The sequence below is a fragment of the Habropoda laboriosa genome, unplaced genomic scaffold (genome assembly GCF_001263275.1).
Source record: "Habropoda laboriosa isolate 0110345459 unplaced genomic scaffold, ASM126327v1 scaffold273, whole genome shotgun sequence".
Taxonomy (NCBI): domain Eukaryota; kingdom Metazoa; phylum Arthropoda; class Insecta; order Hymenoptera; family Apidae; genus Habropoda; species Habropoda laboriosa.
Window position 1 is genome coordinate 124,146 of NW_017100384.1, and position 25,448 is coordinate 149,593.

Genomic DNA, 25,448 nt, shown 5'->3' on the forward strand with positions numbered 1-25,448 from the left:
GATTAGTAATAATAGAACTAAGGAAAAGTTAATCGTAAGTGTCAATGAAAAAATTATTATCATATATCTTGATAGATATTACAGTGGAAAAAGAAGAAGGTTTACCTACATAACCCTAGTTTTATAATCATAAGTCTAAGTAGCATTGGAGCTTAACGTTCTAATTTAAATGTTCTCATTTGAAAATGTCAATTACAATATGTACCAAAGCCAAATACCAAACTTCATCTAGATAAATTCACAGTAAATGAACATTTAAAGACAATTCTTTACTTGGTGAGGTTTATAGTTTGAATTAATTTATTCATAAACTGGTAATTGTATGATTAACAGTTACTTATATTTAAATGTTATTGTTATTCTTTCTTTTCTTAAGTATCATAATATAAAACATAAGCTATACTTTCAGAAACAGTATAATTAATTAGTACCAATTAATGTACATATTAGAAATTAAGCATTAAATATTTGCTTTAATGTGAAAAAAATGATGACATTTACTGTTACAAATTATAATTTTATGCCATTGTATGTTTATAGAATATGAGAAACATTTTCAAAAATTATAGTAAGAAATTTTTATTAAATTCTACATTTATGCAATAATTGTTTTTGTAAAGTATTTGATCGACGATTAATTTTCTTTTCATAATTCACAAAACTACCATAAATAATTATCAAAGTATGTTTTTCATGAGTTAGAAATTTTTTAAAATTGAATCAATCAAAATATTAATGTCATGAAAAATATTAAAATATTAACTTCAACTTAAAAACCATTCAATTGTTGTTATTCAACTTTGATGTTGCTTTTGATTTTTTTATTGCGTTGCGCGTTTAGCATCTAAAATGAATCAAACGCATTTGTAAACGTAACACTGACCTAACCCAAGGCTCTCACTGAATTTAATTATCTTATGATGTTGTGATCAAACTTTTTCTCCTACACTTTTTATTAGAATTATCTATTTCTGAGATTTTTTACGTTGAAGCGAGGGCATTCATTCATCATATCTTTCGAATTCTGTGAACACTATCAATATGTGACTGATAAATCATGTAAATGTGAATTATTACAGATTTATTTTTAAAAATGGCAGTAAATAATGGTTATTTACGTTCTCAGAGAGACTGTAAAAATGTTTTTTGCTTGTAAATAATTGGTGAATTCAAGTGGTACATAAATTTTCCCTTGTATAAACAGTTTCATGACTTGCTTTCTAAGTTAGTGCACTATATTGAAAAATACTCAATTGAAAAGATTTACTACAGTTAGATATTTTTCGAAAGTAACTTATAACTTGGACAAAAATCATAAAGAGTAGACAAAGTTTAGAAGCATATTAATACAAAGAATGATGCATTCATTTATTTAATAATCCGTTATTTTGTCTTGAGAAAATTGACATTAGGCTCGCATGACAATTGGTACAGTGTGCCCCATCTAACTTGAATATCTTAAATATTTAGCTTGTTTTTTATGATAGAAAAAAATGTTAGAGGAAGACAATATTTCGTTCGAAGTGGCAAATATTATGTTAGACGAAAAATATTCTCAGCGTCATTTTTTTTTTCTTCTTGATTTCAATGTTATCGAATTTTTTTTTTAATGGGACTACGTATTTTCATCATCGCGACATGATAACTGAGGTCAAAATGAATCGAGCGATCTATAATTATATAATTATCACGCTCAAATTTTTGATTAAATTTCTTTTAAATGTTATTTAAATGTTGTAAATTTCCGACTGAATTAGGAATTAAACATAATCTTAACAAGATATGTGTTTACTGAAATTAGTCACGATTCGAGTAATAGAACAGTTCTGGAAACATAAGGAAGACTTGAGAGATTAGTTTATCCTTTAGATCTTCCAGAATCTTCATGTTGAAATTGTTGGATATTATTTTGAGCACTTGTTAAAATCAATTTTCCTTCGTTAATCTTTCTATCATAGTTATTTCATCATTTTCATCAATTGCCCAACTTTTATGAATTTCTTTGTTCTCAAGGTCACGTGCAGTCGTAGTATTATAGATCGTTCGATTCATTTCGACCTCAGCTATTATCCAGCGACGATGAAAATATGTAATCCCATTAAAAAAAAAGAAATTCGGTAATCTTGAAATCTCTAAAACAAGTGACCATAAGAAACATTTCTCGCCTATCATACTACTTGCCCTTTCGAACTAAATATTCTTTTCCTCTAAGATTCTTTTTTATCACAGAAAATAAGCGAGATACTTAACATGTTCCCAAGTTAGGTGGGACACCCTGTATATGTACATATACGAGCAATTTGAAGAATACTTTTTTTTTTTTTACTTGTTTTTATTTCATACGCAACTAATGCTAATTATCAAACCACGCTAAGGGAATAATATTTGCATAATGATATTCTTAGTCTCGGGACGAAATTATAGAATAGGAGAAAAGAAATTCTGCGCGTATTTTGACTTTTACTCGATTGATTAGGCACCGCTGTTCACAATTAAATAACGAACTACAAAGTCGAAGAAGTGAAATATTCTTAACGAAAGCGCAAATTCGAAATACCGAAGAAGTTGGAATTCCAATGTTAATACTATACGCAGCTGAACCACTGTTCGTTTCTTGACTGTTATCAGGGACTGATAACAGCCATACCTTATTTCCACGTATCATTGACTCATCGTCATTTTCGGAATTCTCCAAAGGTTATTCAATTTCAACTTAAAACTTTAACTGCAAGACAAATCTATAGGATATGTTGAAACGATTATTTTACCGTGTATCAGTATCTTCACTTGCCAAGATACCAGATCAATTATTGTTCGTCCATTGTATCGGAAGGTTAAGAGTTTTGAAAGAAGGCAAAGACGATGAAAAGTGAAGGATAAAGAAACGGAATGAAATGAATTAATTCCGTTCGTATTCGGGAGTGAATTTTGGAAATTGTCATTTCGTAAATAACACAAGTATAAACGATAGGAAAATTGTAGATAACACTTTTGTTTGAAAATTCTTTCGGTATTAGTAATTCGACAAATTGTCCTTACAACGCTTGATATCGGTTAAAATAATTGCGGTTTTTATAGGGCCTTACGATATAGAAATATCTGCTTACGTATGACGAGCATTCTAGGACACGAGAGAGTGACGTCATGCGTGTGCCTCGTACGTGCTGATTTTTCTTCTTTTGATCCGCGATATATCGCATTCCGTGCAACGTTCCAAAAATCAGCCAAATCTTTCAAATCACGATCGATTCAAACAGACGGGAAATTTTCGAGAAGATCCGACTACATTCGAAGCTTTCCCCCTTTTTTTTCATATCTGCAGCCATTATCGAAACAGTAGATCGAAGTAAAATCGGTGTGACACGATCGGTGTGTCGAAAATATCGTTGTACCGTAGAAGCTGAAACGAGTAAATGGAATTAAAATGGATTTTAATTATTTCCATTTCGAGCATTCGCTATGATCCACCGATACTGTCGAAAAGACGTTTTGCTCTTTTTCACGCTTCTTGCATTAACATTATTCGTTCGTGAATGTATATACACGTGATATTCATAATTGAACGATAGAGAGAAATATACAGGAGTAATAGTTGCGAGGATAGGACAGAACGAAAACGGTATCGATCTTTAGGAAAATTGGCGAGAAACATAGGCTCTTTTTTCTCTTCTTTGAATTTAGGAGGGAAGAGAAGAGAAAGAGAACGATCAAGGAGGAGTCCTTATAAGGATGAGTGTCCTTAACCCGCTTCTTCGCGGTACCGTAAATGTTGTCTCGATGTAATACACCGGTGACGAGTAGAAGAGGAAAAGAGAAAGAGTCAGTTTCACTGGAGACTTCGTGCCTTTTATAGTCAAGACGTAGTTTCGGTCTTCTTAGGAAAGGAACCGAACGCTGATGAAACCGCACACAGATTCCGGGATAAATGGACTGAACGCTTCGTCACACACTTTTCCCCCTCCCTTCCTCCTTCTCCCCTACTCCTTCTATCGTCTCCCTCTTTTTTGCTTTCCATCCTCCCCCCTCCTCTCTTACTGTTTTCATTCTTCTCTCTCTCTCCCTTTTTTGCGTTTCTTTTGCCCAGATATAAGCTAAAAAGTCACGCAAAGTGTTACACAAAAAGACACGTGTTCGCTAATTTGAAGCACGCTGAAAATGTAGAATTGTTTTGTGATCAGAGCAGAATTCAGTCTTTTATAATCTGATATTCAATCGTATCCTATTGTTATTATTAGATTAAATAGATTTTGGACATAGGAATGATATAAATTTTTTCTCTTATTCTTCATTTAAATGGATATCTGTGAAACATATTGAGGATAAGTTTGATCTCTCGATGTTGCATGTGAAACATACGAATAACGTGTTATTGCTATTTGAGTATTTATGATGTCACGAAGTTTTTCTAGTAAAAGTAAGGCATAATCGTGAAAATGTAATAATTCTCTGAACTTCATTTTCTCTTCTATAATAATATCGTATCGTAATCGTGATGTGTGTGCTTAAAAGCCGTGATAAATTGTGCAGAAAACGACACACTGTAATATGCTTCAGTTATTAAAGATCTCTGCTCGTGCAACCAATTTTAATAGTCAGTAACTTGAAAACTTGATGGCCATTAATTATACTAAAACTCATAGAATTATCGTGTTTTTATACGTATTTACTGAAATTGCAAGGTTGTTTTAATGATTGTCTCGTAGTTTTATTGTATTTCATGTGTCACAAGGTTTGAACAAAATTCCAAGAGACTTCGATACTAAAGTATATATTTACAAGCATTGCAACAAGTATTATTAAATGATCGATACCCAATAATATGACAAAGTGACGATCAAGAAACATTTAATTTTTCTAATTATGCATGCAAATATTCGAAAGATTTCAATTTTTTCCGGCGTAGATTTTGCAATTGAGAATTTCGGATCTGAGGTAGGAAAGATACAAGTTTTCTAGTAAAAAGTTCCAGAAATGTGACTGTCTGGTGTTGCTTCAATGTAGAAAAACCAAGCTTTCACAAATTAGCGTTAAAAATGACGTTATCCTTTTTCTGCGGAACGAAATCAAGAAAGAGATGCAATTTTCCTGAAGAGGGAGTTAAAGCCGGTGGTTGTTAGTGAGCTATAACCAGGAATGTTAGGCAGGTCGATGACACGACACTCTCGGAGACCGGTTTTGGAGACCTTCGAGGAGAGAGTTCTGTTAAAAAAAAGGGAACAAAATAGCCGTGGATCTCTACTTTGCATCGAGACTTTGTCCGATTTCGGTTATGCTCATCAGTCTTATGAGAGAAAAAACGTGACAGTTGATCTTTTTTGTTCAGTAACACTTATTGAACGTCGTGAATGCAAAGATATAATTTCTAACCTAGAAGATGAAAAGAAAATTTCAAGATCACGTATAAGTTACACTTTACAGAATTATTGTAAAATATGCACAATAGTTGTAGCGTTGTTTGGAATAAATTCATGGGAAGTATAGTATGGAATGATACGGAAATGTTTATTTCGTAATTATGCGTACAGGAATAGTCCTATACTTGTTACGTAGAATTAATTAATTATTTAAACATTATTATTTTGCTGATACTTAACAATGTATAATTTTAAATAAATGGTCAGTACGTTAAAACGAAAAATTTCAATTTTGTTGACCAGAAACCAAATTAATACCGACCAAATAAACAAAATTATACCGACAAAATGCGATTTAATACTGACAATTACTTACACTGACCAAAATATTAATTGTTACTTAGTATTTTATTTTAAAAAATACTTGCCATTAAAAAAAAAAAAACCGATCAAAGGAACAGAAATATAGCTTAAAATATAAGTAAAATTCTTTTAAAAAAATTGATTTAAAAACTAGTGTGTAGGTTTTCAGAATATGCATATGTACACTACTAAGTGTGGAATCACCTCCCACTTTTCATCAATATTAAACCTGCTGCTAATTTTTTTATAGATTTGAAGTTTGTCTCAGTTCCACATTTATCAATTTATCTCATATCAATTGATTCGAACGATAAAAAATTCTCAAAGTCGCTGACTTTTTTCTGGAAATTTTTGTGTAAATTGCAATGCTCAGTGATTCCAAACTTTTGGCCGGTAGTGTATGTGCAGTGACACTGGGCTAGAAATTTCTTCTTACGGTCCTGGCCGAGGTTCCAGGTCCTCGAGCGCCCTTATTTCCGTCAATTTCGTTGTTCCAACACCCGAAACTGTAGATACAACATTCTCAAAGATTCAATTTCATTTAGCTACATAATATATTACAGCAAAGTTTTAAGCCTTTTTTCCCCTTTTATTGCAGTAATAATGTCTCTTTAACTTAAACTTGGTGGATTGTTTCAAACCCAGTTTATCTATCATTCTCAATATGCTTGATTCGTATTGTATAACAATAAGATTGTTTATACTAATTATTAGATCACTGTTTCGTTATTTCAACGAACATACTGCAAACCTACCAGTATTCCCTTATCAACGGTACTGAAACGGAGCAAAGTTATTTAACCTCTTATCGAACAACTACCGGTACTATTGTTATCGTGCAATGAGTTATTGCAACATTTTTGTTAACCTGTCACGTTTCTTCTAAATGTATTATTTCATTTTGTACGTTTCTATTTTATGAAGATAGTTTTGCAAAATATAAAAGTCGAAAATCTCGAGAGTACGCGAAATTAAATCGGTCATTTGCGAAATTTCTCCGAAATGTACAATATGAGAAAATCCATAAATTTCTCTTGATTGTTTCTTACTTGACATTTTTTCGTGGTTACACACCAGTATGAACTTGTATAAAGTGTAAACTGATCCGCTTGCTCATCTTTCCTGAATGGTGACGCATATCTTTGGCTTTTCGTTCTGTTTAACTCGTAAATTATTCATTGAAAAGAATCATGCGGTAAAACTTTTAGTATGTGGCAAAGTGTGATTTTTATACAGAAAATTCGTATCCGGACCGCGGTGTTTAGTCCTCAAGTTTTATAATGCACAAACAATCTAGGACATGATTTTCAAATAAAAAAAAAAAAAAATAAGCCGATCTTGTATTGTTCGTGTTTATCTGCTTATACACTGTGGTCGTTTATCAATTTATGGGGTTATTGATGGTTAAAGTGCAACGCGTACGTAGCAAATCACTTTAAATGTATACGCTACATCTATGAATGCCTTACACATGAATTGCACGCATAATAATTGAACAGCGTTTAAATGAAGTCGTATTCAGCGGCAAATTTTCTGTCGAAACGAAAGCTTGTTTAATAGTTTTCTTAAAATTAGAGTAGAACATTAACACTGTACTGTTGGTAAAATTTTTGTATTATCAATTATACGGTACACTGTGATGTAATTCTATTGTATAATGAATATTTTGGATGTAACTATTGATACTGTTAATTAATTGAACGTGTATCATTATGCCGTTACTTGATGGAATTCCATCGAAAGAAATTTCAACGCAATATTCTCTATAAAGTAATTGCAGCTGTGCATTAGGTCATCCCATAAGTTCGTGCCGAAAGCGGAAAATATTTTTATGAAAATCCAAGGAAATATTATAGCAACGACATAATGGTTTTACCAAAAACGAAAAATAGAAAATTAGTTGCGGGATGAGAAGCTTAGGTATTTTTTTTTTTTTATCAAATTTAAAGGTTCGATGAAAATATCGATGTAATTTATAAAATTCGACACGAATTTGTGAGACGACCTCTACAAGTGTCAGTTTGGATTCTACAAGTGTCAGTATATGTAGATGGTCCTACGCCTATGTTATCCTCGCTCGCTGTCAGTCAAGCGTGTAACGCTACACCACTCGGTTTCTTTTTACGAGATTTCATGGCTCGACAATTCATAATAGAAAAATATAATTTCTTTAGTTTTCATTTTTTTCATCTGAAATTTTTTTTAACATGTTGGTGAGATTTTTCTGATGAAAATGATATCAAATACGATATAATTTGAATAACATTTACTTATTAACGACACGCCAGACAGTGAACGTGTTAATAAGTAAATGTTGTTCAAATTATGTCGTGTTTGATGTCATTTTCATCATAAAAATCTCATCAATATGTTAAGAAAAATTTCGGGATAAAAAAACGTAAAATTAAAAAAGTTGGTATTTAGATCGCTTGGTTGCCTCGACTCACGTTTCATCTTTATCTTTTATTCCCTGTCCTTGTCTACGTTCGGCAAACTACAAAGGCGGGCGCGAGGCTCGAAAACGTAGTCCCCGACTCTACAAGTGTCAGGTTTAGGTTCCTTGCGGACTGACACTTGTGGAGAATTTACTGTACTTTCTTCTTCTTGTATGTTTTTATTTCACTTATACGTTTCATCGATTTGTCGGCTGTTGCTTTATTTAACGCCATATATTTCTTCTCTCGCTTAACGAATTGGATAAGCAAGCGTAAATCCGATACGAACCCTATTCACTTTCTATATCGTTAACAGCTGCGCATTGTTCTCTTAAAAAGAGCGAGAATAATTTCTTAGGTAGTGAGAATGTTTTCTAGCTGGAACATATTGAATTGATACACCTCTTACGTAGCTTATTATTTTTGCTAATGCAACAACGCTAACTTGTACCGTTTTGTACACGGAAAGTATTCTGAAATATACTAGATTCGCTTTGTACGTTCGAAGGCGCATTTAACAATCAAAAAGACACTGTGTTTGCTTTTACTTTGTAATACAGTTTTAACAAGAATTTTGTGTAAATGCGCGCGAATATACGCGTGTTGTTAACCTTGAACTCGTTATGTGGAAAATGTGTTAGGAATGTCATTTGTCTGCAATAGTATATCGCTCATGGAAGTCATTATGTTACAATTTTATCTGATAATTTACCAAAGCTTTAAATAACTCTGAAGTCCAAAATGTCACATCCAAGTCCACTCTGCTTATTATTCATGCTCTTATTCTAACAGCGTAGAAGAAACATTTCACTTAACGGTCATTTTGTTTAACGTAAAAGTTTCAATTAGAAGCCACAAGTTAGTACATATTTATTTGAGGAAATAAAGAATTTATCATACTTTGCCTGTTGAATACGATACCACCTCGTTTGTGTTTATGTGGTAATTTCATTTTAACGATGTAATTATTTGCCTGTGAAAGCTGCATTGCCTAATATTCCGTTTACTAAAAATAATGAAATTAAAGTTAAACAATTTATCGATAAGTTCACATCGAATGTTATTATAGAAGTATTTACACGGAACTATGTCGCAAAAATTAAATCCTTTATTGGCAATTTGGGTCGTTGATGACCCAAGCCAAATTTCAAGAATTCTTATTTTTATTGGAAAAAGTTTGAAACATCTGACTTAAGGAACAGTTGTATAATGCGGTAGAGACTTCGACGAGTGTCCCAGAATTTTTTCGGATTTCTTCGAAGCCTAGAACAGCAGAAAAATTAGACCTACGGAGTGTCGGAAGATATGTTTGCCTACAGAGGGTTAATACCCTGAAATGTTTCAATTTTGATAAATCGTAAGAAAAATGCTGCGATTGTGAAAAGACGACAGAAATATTTTCGTTGTAATTTATATTTATTACACTCTGTGATTGTTTATTTATAAAATTTAAAAGGAAACATCGTGGAACAATTTTTTCGCAATTTATTCAGACCACTCATAGGATCGTTGGTATGATTGCAGACATACTCAGGGTTGTTCTGCGTGGTGGTCAATCCATACAAGAGGCTGCCAATTTACACGGAAAAGATAATGGAGAGGTATAAGGGTATTAAGAGACATGAGGTTCCACCCCATGTTTTTGCCATTACGGACACTGCATATCGTTCCATGCTTCAAGGTAATTGATTTTTCTATTTGTTCAGTCATTTGCTAATTTCTTAACCATTAAGACTCATTAAGATATATCTGATCACTCGGTATTTCTGTTATTCACGTTTCATTTCTTCCTTTAATGATCTTTGCTCTAGAATGGGTTATGAATTTTTTCGTTCTACGTATTGTTTTATATGAACAATTTTTGCTTTTCCATTTTGATTTCATATTTGTTTCTGACGTTATATGCGTACTTTTGCACTGAATTCTTTATTAAAAATTGTTTATGCAGCAAGTGACTGCAACTCGTTATTGAATTTCGAAGAATATTGCTTTTTGTAAATATTTCTTTTTTCTTTTCGACGAATTAGAGTGAATAACATTCATATTTTACGCGTATCTTTTTAATAATCACGTCGTGTGTGATTATTTTTAAAGCACAGTGTACATAACCCTGCGTCACAGTTCTGATAACAATATCTCGTCCCTTTCTAACTTTCTTCCTAAAAGTCTCTCGCGCGTTAAACTGTTCGTTATTTAACGCTATTATTTAACGTTATTTAACATATAACGCCATTTTTTTATGTAGAAGATCCAACTAGAAGGCGTGTTAGTTTTTTCTTTGAATGTCGAATTTTTCGCTCGTAATTCTTTGTTGGTTTACAGATCGTGAAGATCAGTCAATTTTATGTACCGGTGAATCCGGCGCAGGCAAAACCGAAAACACGAAGAAAGTGATCCAATATTTGGCGTATGTCGCTGCCTCCAAGCCAAAATCGAATGCGGTAAGTTAATGACAAAATATTCTCTGCTTTTGGTGAGATTCCATCTGATACGTATTTTTTTTTCATTTTATAGCATTCTGAGTATTGGGATTACTTTATAGCATTCAGAGCACTATTATAATATGGGGTAGAGCTACTTCTTTGTAGGACGGAATAAGCAATTATTTGTATTTTTCTATTTTTCTATAATAATTTCATATGTATGTACGCTATGGAATTCATTGTAATCTCCGTTTAAAGAATTGTTTAATACTCAATTGTGCTTTGATTTTTTGTCGTGCCCGTGTGCAATAAATGGAACTCTTGATTGCAGAATATACGTTTCAAAAGTATATTTGTTTCTGCAAGAGTTGTGCACACACTGTTCACTGGGGGGAAAAATCGTTTGCTAACATTTTCATAATCTGCAGATTTTATGTTTGCTAACACATTTTCAATAAAATTGTATATTTCTTTTATGTCCCAGCATAATAGAAGGAAAGTAATTTTATAACGTGGAATGTCATATTAGGTTTGTTAAATATTTTCAAAATTTTAACAAAATATTGCTTCATTAAAATCACTATTTTACTTTAGTTGTTTCCATTTGTAGAAAAATTTTCAAAACTCTGTCAAGAATGCTAGGATGATTCTTCTTATTTCTGTAATCCCCAAAAGCAGCGGAAATATTTAGGTGTATTATTCTAAAAACCCACCCTGTACTTCTGAATTAAGAAATTTATAGACGTGTGATTTTCCTCCTTACATTATGCACTGTTTTATGCAAGTAACAAAGTATGGGATTCCATTCTTCCTTTTTAATGTGTTTCAACAGGTATTATAATATATTATAAATTATTTAGTGATAGTATATGCACATTTAACTTAATGCAGTTACAAAATGATACAAATCAGAGGAACATATAAAAATAATACAAATCTGTTTTTTATCTTTTCAATGTAAATCAGTTTAATTATGAATTGTCTAATTGATTGCATAAAAATGTTCTCAAGTATTTATTTTGCTATGAATGAAATAGTATCTGTTATTGTGTGTCAACTGAAATGATGCCATATAAATGAAAATTACAAAGTTAAAATTGAGATTGCTGTGACAAGTGTTGCAGGATTATTCAAATAAAAGTACTAAATTCGTTAAAAGAATTCATTCATAAAAATAGTTTCTTTTTTCCTAATAGTTAATTATTGAAAGTTATTATTCGTTTTAGAAGAGGAGAGTGTGTAAGTTCGTTGGCAGACAGTTTCTTTCAAAATTGAAAATACTGATTCGTATCTGCATAAAAGGAATATGTGTAGTTGCACACGTATTTGTATTTTTCACTATCAGCAACAAACAAATTTTAATAACTAGCATATACATGCGTAAAAAATGAAGTGATTTCCTTTTTTATTGGTAAATATTTTAATTGCAAAGTGTATACTATTTTATCAAATATAATTTGTAATTTTTATTTTTGCAACTTTTTAACTTGCTCTCATGCTGCATATTGGTATAAGGATTCTACATTATAGAATAAGCATATTCTAAGGCAACGTTCACTGTATTGTTCTTTGCATTATATAATTATTAAACAGTAGGAATAGTTATTATATGTTTCAAAGAATGTTTTGCAGGATTTAAATTGAGGAAAAATTTATGTAAAAATTATGAAAAAAATGTCTTAGAAATTTGATTTGGTGCATGAAATTTTCTGTAAATACTCTTTCTCTCTTTTTTCCGTGCATGATGCTTGATAAATTTCGTACGAGTCTAAATATAAATATCGAATGAAAGTAAAAGTAGAAATTTCTACTTGTTTAAATTTCCTAAAAAAAAATTGCTATTTATTTCAAATACCTACACTGAGATAATTCGATAAGTTCTCTACAACACTAGGATTAATTACGAACGTGGTTGCAGAATTTTCATGGTAGAAAAAGATAAGGTTGATTTCAGTATTGCACAATTTTTAACATCAAATTCTCAGGCTAATCCTAACAATCTTAGAATTTTGTACCAAATAGTGTATAGTATATTATCAATGTTAGCGACGATAACAAAAGACGGAAATCCGACCTCAGTTTCCGCCTATAGATAAACTCTGAATGCCCCCAAAAAAAGGGATAAAATATTTTACTAAGACAAGTGTCTTGAAACAAGAACAAAAATACTTCTAAATATATTTGACGAAAAGTAAGAGGCAACAGATTTGCTCCATTTTTTCTTGTATCAGTTCTAGTAACTTGAAGAAGTGTGTTTAACAAGAAACATTTTTAATTACATTAAAGTAATTAATTCGTCCAAACTTTTACATGGCACCTGTGTTATTTAATATAAAACATTACTATCTACAATTAAAAATACATTGTTTTTCTATTGCAAATTATGCGAAGGCAACTGCTTTAGTTAAGATCTTACAAATCGCTACTCTATATTTAAATACTTCTTTTAGGACAGGGTGAAATTTAAAAACGTAAAAGTTTAATGAAACCCCGGAAAATCAGGAAGGAAGAAAATTTTCTAGTTTCTTTATTTTATTTAAAACAGTATCTCTACATGATGTATGTCATAAGAGATATTAGGTAGTTGCAAACTTGATCAAATGTACAACGTATTCATATTGTTAAAATTCTTAATTAAAATCAAGAAAAATTCCTTCTTTTTTCTTTTTTTGACCGAAGATGAAATTGGATCTGGATAAGACAATTGAGATGAAAATTTTGTTCGTTGTATCGGTAATTTGCGCACATTAACCTTGTGTGTGTGTATGTGTGTGTGTAATATAATATACATGTGACTGCACAAACTCTAAATGCGAATTACGTAAGAGTTGCGCGAATCATTTATAAAGTCGATCGTCGAATACTGGAAGACTGTTCTGCGATAGATCATGATAGGCCATCGTAGATCACTGGATCTTTCCTTTTTCAGTGAAGCGATCCACTTATCGACCTAACTCGGCTTGAGTCATTCTCGGCGGACTGTTCTGAGTCACCGTACGCTTCGAAACTTGTGTTCTTATATAGGAAAAAATGATCGTCGTTCCATTTTCATGCGTTTCATAATTCGAAATTATCAGTTGTATAAGTCTAAGTTTAAACTGCCAAATTATTTAAGAAAGAGTAGCTGAAGACGTGTCAGAACGTTTAACTCCTTAAACGCGCACACTCGAATTAATTCGAGCGGACGGTAATGGCAGAAATGTGCACACTCGAGTTAACAGTAATGATGAACTCGTAAAAAAATCAGGTCGGCCAAAAAGTAGTTAACAGAAAGACATTTTGCCAGTTTTGTTCCTCCAACTGCAAACAAAACAAAAAGAAAAAAGAACTGGCGCCAATAAGATACGCACGAGACAGTAAAGGAAACAGAGGAAAAGAATCTCGTTACTGTTGAATTTTTATAGTGTTGAAAAGAACATTTTTAATTTTTCGTTGCCTAGAACTATTGTAGTTATTGTGCCTACATTTTACGTACGTGCAATAAATTGAAGAAGTAAAATTAACGTTTTTGATTAAATATCTCACTTTTTGCCCCAATAAGTGTAAGTAGTATTATAAAAAAATATGTCGAAATGTAAAGAGTTCCACGGATAAAAGGAACTGATTTAAAACGAAGAAACAAAAAGTGCACGTTAAGGGGTTAATCGAGAATGAATAATGCTAAAAGTAATTTATTTGCAATTCACATTTTCCCGTAAATGTGTCGAGACTATTCGTTATATTGATCAATTAGATTCGAACTGTATTCGTTGATATCACCGAAGAAATGAGATTTTTGGTTAAAAATAGAATCTTTCCTTTAGTCTAATTTTTAAAAATACTTAGAATTTCAATCAGTTCTCGTTGATGCAAGAATTTCGAACTGTTAATATCTCGAATTGAATGCTTATGTGTGGGTAAAAACAGAAGCAAACGTTTAAGAAATCGACTACGAAAGAGAAGATAAGAGTGCAAAGCTTTGAATGAAAATTGGACTCGTGAACTGAGGCTCGTGAATTTAATTTTGTAAATTCTTTCATTCCCGGTGCTGACTTTCGGCGGCCACGACACACCTAGACACCGAGTCCGGCACTAATCATAGTAAGTCAACAACAAAATGCTCAACATTCCGCTCACGCGATATGTACGCTGCTATGTGCTATCTTCTTTTTTTTTTGTTCTCTTCTTCTTTTAGCTTGGTTCACTAACAGTTTGTATTTCCGGGTTTTGGAAATTTTTTTTCGATAACTCCGTTAACTTTCTCGAGTACTATATGCACGTAAATATGTACATACATTGTTCCGTTTCGTCTCGCCTCGCCTTGCCTTGCCTCGCCTCGCCTCGCCTCGCCTCGCCTCGCCTCGTCGCGAGCGAGCTTTGGGTTTGCACGCGCGAGCAAACCTTGCCAAGTGTCCGGTTCGTCGCGTGCTTCTTCCCGGTCCCCGTCCCGTTTCCTCCATTCACCGCGATCGACGGATTCGTCGTGTGCCAACAGGACGCGAAGAAGAGGAGGTAGCGAGGAGGTAGGATCTCTGGATCGTGATCGGGTAGGGAAAACCGCGAAAAACTTGTCTCCTCGACGGAGGCTTATCGGTAATTGGTGTCGATCCGAAGTGATAACGCCGCGTCACAGGACTGTTTGCTAGTTTAATGGTGTTTACATTAAGTATGTTTTAGTTTCTCTCTATTCGTGGCGAAAAAATAACCCGCGCATATATATCCCCTCTTTCCAATTTTTCTTCTCCGTACTAAGAGAAATGAAGTTAAATAAAAATTAATTTAGAAAGATTAATTCGTGTCGTTAACAGAGTAGCTTACTAGTCGATTTAAAAAGTAAAAGAAAAAAGAAAATATAGTATTCTAAAGTTCTAACAATTTTCCCTTACTATTTTACGCTGCTCACTGGATTCAGGGTTCCGGAAATATTTCGGATAAACTTGCGGTAATTAACGTGAGAGTCGACTAACTGAATTATTTATTAATGTATTCTGTGTCATGCTTGTACATGTATGTGTGTGTATTGTGTTGCATACTTTTCGTGTGTTCATTTTTATTTTCCATTTAATTGTACAAAGTTTTATGTAAAGTAAACATTTCTTTTATGATGATAAAAGCGACAATTGAAAGCAGTATATGTTTCAAATCGCATTTTCTTTTTCTCTTAGTGACTTGATTTGCAAAAAAACCCAACAGTTAGTTAATTCAATTTAAAAATAACTGCTTCGATTATATTAAATAATTGCAAATAAATGTGCGTTTAATTCTTTGCACCTTTCCAATTAGTCTGCATTTTTAAAGAAAAATTTTAGATAATTTTTTGTTTACAAACTCGCATTTTTTTTTTTTAAATGTAAAATGTTTTACATTTGCCAGTTTGTTAGATTTTGAAACAATCGTTACAGTTCTGTTGTCCGCTAATTTAAATTAAGTGAAAAGTTGCATCTTAGTGAAATACATAGTTATGATAAAAATAATCGCTGCTGGATATTATAATCATTTGTTGAATAGTAATTATCTTTATTATAAGCCCTATTGTATTTCGTACACATCATCGCAGTAATTTTTTAAGTTTAACATAACTAATTTATCATATCAAGCAATTATAAGGGAGCTTTGTATCTATAAAAATTTATTTTTATTTGCAATATTAAATATGCTGCATTTAGTAATATTTAAGATACCTTAGGCATACTATTTATAATAGTCGAAAGTTCTGTTATTTGTGAAACTTCTTAAGAAAAGAGTTTTCCTAGTTTTATTAGTGTTATATATAACGCTGTTTCTACATATGAAATATGCCTGCGTTTATAAGTAACTTTTTAAACAAACTTTGAAATTATTCCGAAATACTTTTAACTACAGGTTTAAAAGATATATTTTTCATTAAAAAATACTGAATATAGATTTCATGTTGTTACGTGAATTTTTTATTTTGATTAATTTAATGATTTTTGGTGACAGGGTGAATTGGAACAACAACTCTTACAAGCAAATCCCATTCTGGAAGCTTTTGGAAATGCCAAAACAGTGAAAAATGATAACTCCTCTCGATTTGTAAGTTTGACAATCTTTTGATATTAGTTTCTCAAAACTTCAAATTCTGTAGTAATTAGTTGTAAGTTTGACAATCTTCTGACACTAGCTTCTCAAGATTTCAAATTTTCTATTAATCAGTAGTCAGTAAAATTCAACAAAGTGAAAGAATACAGAGTTACACTTTATTTGTTGTCAATTATAACAACTAATTTTCTCGACTGATAATAGTGATATTTTATAATAATAATTGACCATGTGTGAAACAGGGCAAATTCATCCGAATAAACTTCGATGCTTCTGGTTACATTGCTGGTGCAAACATAGAAACTTATCTTTTGGAAAAGTCAAGAGCAATTCGACAAGCAAAAGATGAAAGAACCTTTCACATATTTTATCAACTTCTTGCTGGTGCTTCACCAGAGCAAAAGAGTAAGTAGATTTTTAATCGCTGTTAATCTAAATTGTATATCTCCCTGTTGTCCTCTTTTCATTTCTCACACGTTTATTTATTAATAAATCCATTCGGTGAAGAAATTTTATTTTCACACTTGTATGATACAATTGTGCGTAAGATAAATTCGACCAATCTGTAAAACAAACCAGATCTACGCTTTTCATTTCAGCATATTAATCATATAGTAAATACAAACAATATAATAGTAACATTCCATTCGTTTTAACATTTATAACGATACACAATTTCGTCTGAAGGATGCAACGTAAACTACTTTCTTTCTCCTTCTTCGCTTTCTTCCGCTTTTTGATTTTTTATTTAAACTAGAGTCTCGTGAATATTTTAAAATTCTTAGTTCAGTATAATTGGAAGAGTGTTGCTTCGTCCAAATCGTAATATATCTTTCCAGAGTTACTTTGACTACTATTTATTATTACCTATCTTCGCTTTTTTCTCGGGAGTTATCGCGGTATTTAAGGTAAAAATGCGGACTTATGGTCAAGAATTTGTTGTTGTTATTATTTTTCTTATTAATAAAGAGGAGAAAGGGAATTGATATTGCCAATTTGGAACATTGAATGTTTCCGCTAATTATATGTTGTGTACCGGACAAGGATATTTTGATCTATACTTGAATCACTGCTCTTCGATTAAGCCTATCCTTTCGGGATACGAACAATTTAAAACAACCTTCTTCATAGATGACTCAGCTGTACTACCTGACTTGAAGTTCAATCATTGACGTGTGGAATGTTAGGCGGCGTATTATTTTAGACATCATTTAAATAGAAACGGTGTTGCTATGACGAATAGATCAATGTCCTTATTCAACAGACTACAAATTTTAATTTGGAACAAAACAGACTACAAGCTTTTGTTCAAATATGGTTGCCCATAAGCGGGAAAACACAAAGCTACGGGAGCTTTTTTTTGTCTTTGAAAAGAATGATTGAAATGTAATGGGTGTGAAGAGAAGTACTATTGTCTCTGCAAGGCATTAACAAGAATCGAACTTTTTAGAGAAAGTCGAAATTACAGTCAGAGAATCTTTCTAATAAATTTGAATCTTTACTCGTTTGTTAGATTCGTCGCGTAAATTTAGTCGGAAAATAAATTGCAAGTAGTATTCAATTAAAAATGTTTTAATTCCAATACCCTTTGATAATGCTGATTTCTTAATTATTTTGTGTCGTTAAATAAATTGCTTATAGTATTTTTTTAATCCTAGTTATAAATAATAATTTTTCTTACTTTAATATTTGTACCTACTTTTTTAATGGTTTCTTTAATTTTTTAATGAAAGAAGAACGACAATTATATAATATACTGTTTAAAAAATTTCAGAAGAATTTATCTTGGAGGATCCAAAACATTATCCATTCCTGTCCAATGGCGCATTACCAGTTCCGGGAGTGGACGATTCAGCCGAGTTCTTCTCAACCGTAAAGTCCATGCACATTATGGGCATGACGAATGAAGACTTTTCTTCGATCTTCCGTATTGTATCTGCGGTAATGCTTTTTGGTTCAATGCAATTCCGTCAAGAAAGAAATTCGGATCAAGCTACGTTGCCGGATAACACTGTCGCCCAAAAAATTTCTCATTTATTGGGTTTGAGTGTAACCGAAATGACGAAAGCATTTTTAAAACCAAGAATTAAAGTGGGTAGAGACTTCGTAACAAAAGCGCAGACAAAAGAACAAGTTGAATTTGCAGTGGAAGCAATTTCAAAGGCTTGTTACGAGAGAATGTTCAGATGGCTTGTGAATAGAATAAACAGATCTTTGGATCGAACTAAGAGGCAGGGAGCAAGTTTTATCGGTATCTTGGATATGGCTGGTTTTGAAATATTCGAATTGAATAGCTTTGAGCAACTTTGTATCAACTACACGAATGAGAAATTACAACAATTATTCAACCACACTATGTTTATTTTGGAACAAGAAGAATATCAAAGAGAAGGAATCGAATGGAAATTTATCGATTTTGGATTAGATTTGCAACCAACTATCGATTTGATAGACAAACCAATGGGTAAGTTGAACAATGTACATTTTCCTTTTAAATTGTTGAAGTTGCCTTTTTTCTGCCTTTAATGTATCTACATCTAACAACATTCATAGATGTATTTAATATATTAATTTATATTTTAATACTACATTCTCTACAATTTGACTAAATATTTTATAAAATTATATTGCATCCTGTTTATAACAGATATGAAATCAATATTGATCGATTGATTTATCTTTCCTAAATTAAAATCTTTCAACATTCTTCATGCATTCTGTTTCATTTATCATTTCGTCCTCGTTAAATTCCTTACATTCTGCGTTATTCGTTCATATATAATTTTTTTAATAATCTAAAAAAATATTTATTTCAAAACAGGTATCATGGCGTTGCTGGACGAAGAATGTTGGTTCCCTAAGGCTACAGATAAAACATTTGTTGAAAAACTAGTAGGTGCACACAGTGTGCATCCAAAGTTTATGAAAACAGACTTTAGAGGTGTTGCAGACTTTGCTATCATACATTATGCTGGAAAAGTTGACTATTCTGCTGCTAAATGGTTAATGAAGAATATGGACCCTCTGAATGAAAATGTTGTCAGTCTTTTACAAAATTCACAAGATCCTTTTGTTTGTCATATTTGGAAAGATGCAGAGATTGTTGGAATGGCTCAGCAAGCATTGACCGATACACAATTTGGTGCACGAACAAGAAAAGGCATGTTTAGAACAGTTTCTCAGCTGTATAAAGAACAATTAGCAAAATTGATGGTCACTTTAAGAAATACTAATCCCAATTTCGTAAGATGTATTATACCAAATCATGAAAAGAAGGCCGGAAAGATCGATGCTCCATTGGTGCTAGATCAATTGAGATGTAACGGTGTTCTAGAAGGAATTAGAATTTGCCGACAAGGATTTCCGAACAGAATACCATTCCAAGAATTTAGACAGAGATACGAACTTTTAACACCGAATGCCATCCCTAAAGGATTTATGGATGGAAAGAAAGCCTGTGAGAAAATGGTTAGTATAAAGTACTGTGCAGGGCTGAAAAGAAGTCCTGCGGAAGGAATGCGAGTCTGATTGAGTCATATCCCCATAAGCCCACCTTCTCTAACATAATCATAGAAATGGGGCACATGTATTGTCGTCAGTAGCCGACGTGATAACATGAACGGATCGGATCATTTAAAATTGCGTGACGTGAGATTTAGGTGCGAGCTAAGTACCCCTTGCTTGCCCCTGTGCCGTCTTGCTGGACTTTTTTCTAGCTCTGTACAGTATATATGTTTGCTTCTAATACAAAAAATTGTGATTCTGATAGTAGTAATGAAAACGATATGGTAAAAATCTAAATATTAACTATGTTGATTTCAAATTTATAGATAAAATCATTATAAACAATTCATTATTATAAATTAAATTTATCCCTTTTAATTATTTTTTTAAATCTATAACATGTAACAATTTTACAAAATCTGTGTTTCAGATTCAAGCTCTTGAACTTGACCCTAATCTTTACCGCGTTGGGCAATCAAAAATTTTCTTCCGTGCTGGAGTTTTAGCTCATCTCGAAGAAGAACGAGATTATAAAATTACTGATATAATTGTTAATTTTCAAGCGTTCTGTCGTGGTTTTCTTGCTCGTAGAAACTACCAGAAACGTTTGCAACAATTAAATGCTATTAGAATCATCCAGAGAAATTGTGCAGCTTATTTGAAACTTCGAAATTGGCAATGGTGGCGTTTGTATACTAAAGTAAAACCACTCTTACAAGTAACGAAACAAGAGGAGAAATTAACTCAAAAAGAAGATGAATTGAAACAAGTGCGGGATAAATTGGAGTCACAATTACATTCTGCACAAGAATATGAACGAAAATATCAACAGGCCATGGAAGAAAAAACTATGTTGGCGGAACAATTACAAGCTGAAGTTGAATTATGTGCAGAAGCAGAAGAAATGCGAGCAAGATTAGCCGCAAGGAAGCAAGAGCTGGAAGAAATTCTTCATGATTTAGAAGCTAGAATTGAAGAAGAGGAAGAAAGGAGTGCTGGGTTAACTCAGGAAAAAAAGAAATTACAATTAAACATAAATGATCTTGAAGAACAATTGGAAGAAGAAGAAGCTGCTAGACAAAAATTACAGTTGGAAAAAGTACAATGTGACGCAAAAATTAAAAAACTCGAAGAAGATCTTGCACTTTCTGACGATACAAATCAAAAGTTACTAAAAGAAAAGAAAATTCTTGAAGAAAGAGCAAATGACTTATCGCAAACACTTGCTGAAGAAGAAGAAAAAGCAAAACATTTATCAAAGTTAAAAGCAAAACATGAGGCAACAATTGCAGATCTTGAAGAAAGGTTATTAAAAGATCACCAACAGCGGCAAGAAGTAGACAGATCAAAAAGGAAAGTAGAAACTGAGGTATCAGATTTGAAAGAACAACTTGCTGAAAGGAAGACACAGGTAGGATAAGTTGTATACATTTCTTTCTTCTTCTTCTTCTTTTTTCAAACATAGTCAGTAAAACTATATTTGAAAGAAGTAAATGTGATTTTAATAAAAAATAACGAATCAATTTTTTAAATCATTTGTAGAATAATAATAGTAATGAAAGTAGGACTATCCGTAATAATAATAATGGTAATGATAATAATAATAGTACACGTTTTTAGGTAGAAGAACTTCAACTGCAACTTGGTAAACGCGAAGAGGAATTAAATCAAGTAATGGCAAAGATGGATGAAGAAGGAGCGGCAAAAGCTCAAGCTCAAAAGGCTCTTCGTGAATTAGAGTCTCAATTAGCTGAATTGCAAGAAGATTTAGAAGCTGAGAAAGTTGCCCGTGGAAAAGCAGAAAAATTAAAGCGCGATCTAAATGAGGAATTAGAAGCATTGAAAAACGAGTTATTAGATTCTTTAGATACAACTGCTGCACAACAAGAATTGAGAAGCAAACGAGAACAAGAATTAGCAACATTAAAAAAGAATTTAGAAGAAGAAACATCGATGCATGAAGCAACATTGGCCGACATGCGTCATAAGCATACACAAGAATTAACGGCTTTGAACGAACAAATGGACGCATTGAAAAAGACTAAAGCTGTTTTAGAAAAAGCAAAATCAACTTTGGAGGCTGAGAATGCTGACTTAGCTACAGAACTTAGATCTATTAGTGCTAGTAGACAAGAATCAGACAGAAGAAGAAAACAAGTTGAACAACAACTTGCAGAAATAAATGCAAAACTCGCAGAAGTAGAAAGGAATAGACAGGAATTGGTAGAAAGAGTAACAAAATTACAACAAGAATCTGAAAGTATCATGCAGCAATTAGAAGCTGCAGAGTTGAAGGCTTCTGCAGCCTTAAAAGCTTCAGCAACTTGTGAATCTCAATTTACAGAACTTCAGCAACAACTTGAAGAGGAAACTAGACAAAAGTTGGCTTTAAGTTCGAAATTGAGAGCTCTCGAGAGTGAAAAGGAAAGTCTACATGATCAACTAGAAGAGGAGGAGGAAGCAAAGAGAGCCTTAGACAAACAGGTATAATTATTTTAAATTATTCTATTAATTTAAAAATTAAGTTTATAAATTAGGTTGAAAAATTAAAAATATTTAGTAAAATTCTAATTTTCTCTTTATTTAATGAGACAATCAACGAATTGTCATTTACACATTATAGGTAAAAGTTTGCTATTTGTAATATCTGATGTATTAAAAAACTTTAAAACATCTTTAAGGAAACTTTAGAAAATGTATCGACAACGGTAAAGTAATAAACAAAAATTTTATTGAAGATTGTGCTTGTTTAAAACAGGTTCTTGGCTTAAACGTACAATTGGCTGAAGCTAAAAAAAGGGCCGAGGAAGAAGCTGAAGCTGCAACGGCATTGGAAGAAGCTAGGAAGAGGTGTATGAAAGATATTGAAGCACTCCAAAGACAAGTTGAAGAACTGCAAGCTGCTAATGATAAATTAGACAAATCAAAGAAAAAAGTTCAAGCAGAATTGGAAGACAGTATCATTGAGCTCGAAGCGCAAAGAGCAAAGGTTCTAGAATTGGAAAAGATAAAGAAAAATTTCGACAAGGTAATTGTTTGCACAGTTTCGATCATTTATTGCAATTACAAAACGAAGTTTAAAATGATTCTTTATTTACATTCAACTTATAATTAATAACAATTTAATATTAATTTTACTTAAATGTTGCGAAAAAATGTTATTTACACTACAATAGTAATTTATTGTTAGTAATAATAATACTTCTTTAATTACTTCAATAGAATAGTTACTATTATTCTTTTATTTTACATTAATTTAAGATTAATAGAATTATTACTCTTTTTTTTAATTATTAACAATAGTTTGAGGAATTTTCTGTGAGTTTTTCATATAATTATCACTATTAATTAATGATCCATAATATTTGATGTAGATAATTTGCTGGTTAATAACAATAAGAAAACTTGGTTAAATTGAATCATTACCAATCTGTAAATAATACTCAATATCTTACGGACCATTTGTGTAGTAACAACTTCTCGATCATACATTAATGTATATGTTGACTAGTAATTGCATTTACGTGATAATATCATTAGCATTATGTCATTTGTTACAACATTATATCATTTTAATATTACCACCTTTAAAAACAAGGTGACATACCTTTATTAATACACATTATACGATTATAAGTATAACTTTTTGCACACTTTTCACAAACTAATCACGGTCTGTAAGATGTTAATTGCTAGTAATATAACTTCACTTTATTTTTGTATTACATTTTTGTAGAATTAACTCGATGGATTTTGAAAACATTTTTCTCTTAATATTACTGCTATTTTAAAGGTGCTGGCTGAAGAAAAGGCGGTCTCTGAACAATATGCGGAACAACGTGATGCTGCCGAACGCGAAGCTCGTGAAAAAGAAACTCGTGTCTTATCTTTAACTCGGGAACTTGACGAAATGAATGAGAAAGTTGAAGAGCTCGAACGAATTCGCCGTGGTTTGCAATCAGAACTTGACGAACTGGTAAACAATCAAGGAACAGCAGATAAAAATGTACATGAACTTGAAAAAGCAAAACGTGCACTCGAGTCCCAATTAGCAGAGCAACGTTCTCAAGTAGAAGAGCTTGAAGATGAATTACAGTTCACAGAAGACGCGAAATTGCGTTTAGAAGTAAATATGCAAGCTCTAAGAGCTCAATTCGAACGAGATTTGCAAGCCAAAGAAGAACAGGCTGAGGAGAAACGAAGAGGGTTGGTAAAGCAGTTACGCGACCTAGAAGCGGAATTAGAGGATGAAAGGAAACAGAGGGCTGCCGCTATTGCGCAACGCAAGAAAATGGAAGCAGATTATAAAGATATTGAGCAACAACTAGAGATGCATAACAAGGTGAAAGAAGATGCCTTGAAACAACTGAAGAAACTTCAAGCGCAAATAAAGGATTGCACTAGAGAAACCGAGGAGGCTAGAGCTGCTAGAGATGAACTTGCAGCGTGTGCTAAAGAAACTGAGAGAAAGGTAAAAAGTTTAGAGGCAGATTTGATGCAACTGACTGAAGATTATGCTAGTAGTGAACGAGCCAGAAGAGCGGCAGAAAATGAAAGAGATGAATTACAAGAGGAACTCAATAACAATACAAATAAGGGTACATTAATGTTAGATGAGAAACGTAGATTGGAAGCTAGAATTGCAACACTAGAAGAAGAATTAGAAGAAGAACAATCAAATGCTGAATTATTAATGGATAGAGCCAGAAAAGCTCAAATTACTATCGAACAGCTAACAAATGATTTAACAACTGAAAGATCTACTACACAGAAATTGGAATCGCACAAATTATTATTGGAAAGACAAAACAAGGAATTGAAAGCAAAACTTACAGAATTAGAAACTGCTCAAAGAGCAAAGACCAAAGCTACCATTCAACAATTGGAATCAAAGATTAATAATCTTGATGAGCAATTAGAAATTGAAGCAAAGGAACGATTTGCACAGCAAAAGATTAACAGAAAATTAGAGAAGAAATTGAAAGAGTTGAGTTTACAATTAGAAGATGAAAGGAGGAATTCAGACCAATACAAGGAACAAGCAGAGAAAGTAAATGCTAAAATGAAGGCTTTGAAAAGACAGCTGGATGAAGCTGAAGAAGAAATTAGCAGGCATAAGGCCATGAAGCGGAAAGCGCAAAGAGAAATGGATGATATGCTTGAATCTCAGGAAGAGCTAACCAGAGAGGTTGCAAATCTTAAAAATAAATTAAGGTGAATTTTAATCATTTATTTATATTCAATTGTTTAAATGTCTGATATTTGTTTCATTCCTTCGATTTAGAGGAGTAAACTACTCGTTACTATTTTTTTAATTTACATAAACTAGA

The 25,448-nt window shown here is 32.4% G+C and overlaps 1 protein-coding gene across 4 annotated transcripts in view; it reads left to right on the forward strand.

The window, feature by feature from the left end:
* LOC108574998 (myosin heavy chain, non-muscle) overlaps nt 1–25,448 on the forward strand; it is a 28,508-nt gene that overhangs the window by 1,357 nt on the left and 1,703 nt on the right. The window contains exons 2-13 of one of the 4 annotated variants that reach the window (XM_017937687.1): nt 9,677–9,833; nt 10,475–10,593; nt 10,942–10,956; nt 14,632–14,655; nt 16,516–16,608; nt 16,857–17,019; nt 18,389–19,078; nt 19,436–20,082; nt 20,549–21,529; nt 21,739–22,602; nt 22,877–23,146; nt 23,912–25,332. In XM_017937687.1, the coding sequence (XP_017793176.1) occupies nt 9,677–9,833; nt 10,475–10,593; nt 10,942–10,956; nt 14,632–14,655; nt 16,516–16,608; nt 16,857–17,019; nt 18,389–19,078; nt 19,436–20,082; nt 20,549–21,529; nt 21,739–22,602; nt 22,877–23,146; nt 23,912–25,332 (5,444 nt within the window). Of the gene's footprint in view, nt 1–9,676; nt 9,834–10,474; nt 10,594–10,941; nt 10,957–14,631; nt 14,656–15,466; nt 15,506–16,515; nt 16,609–16,856; nt 17,020–18,388; nt 19,079–19,435; nt 20,083–20,548; nt 21,530–21,738; nt 22,603–22,876; nt 23,147–23,911; nt 25,333–25,448 lie in introns of all 4 variants that reach the window. The other 3 variants (XM_017937685.1, XM_017937686.1, XM_017937683.1) reach the window with 3 other exon arrangements.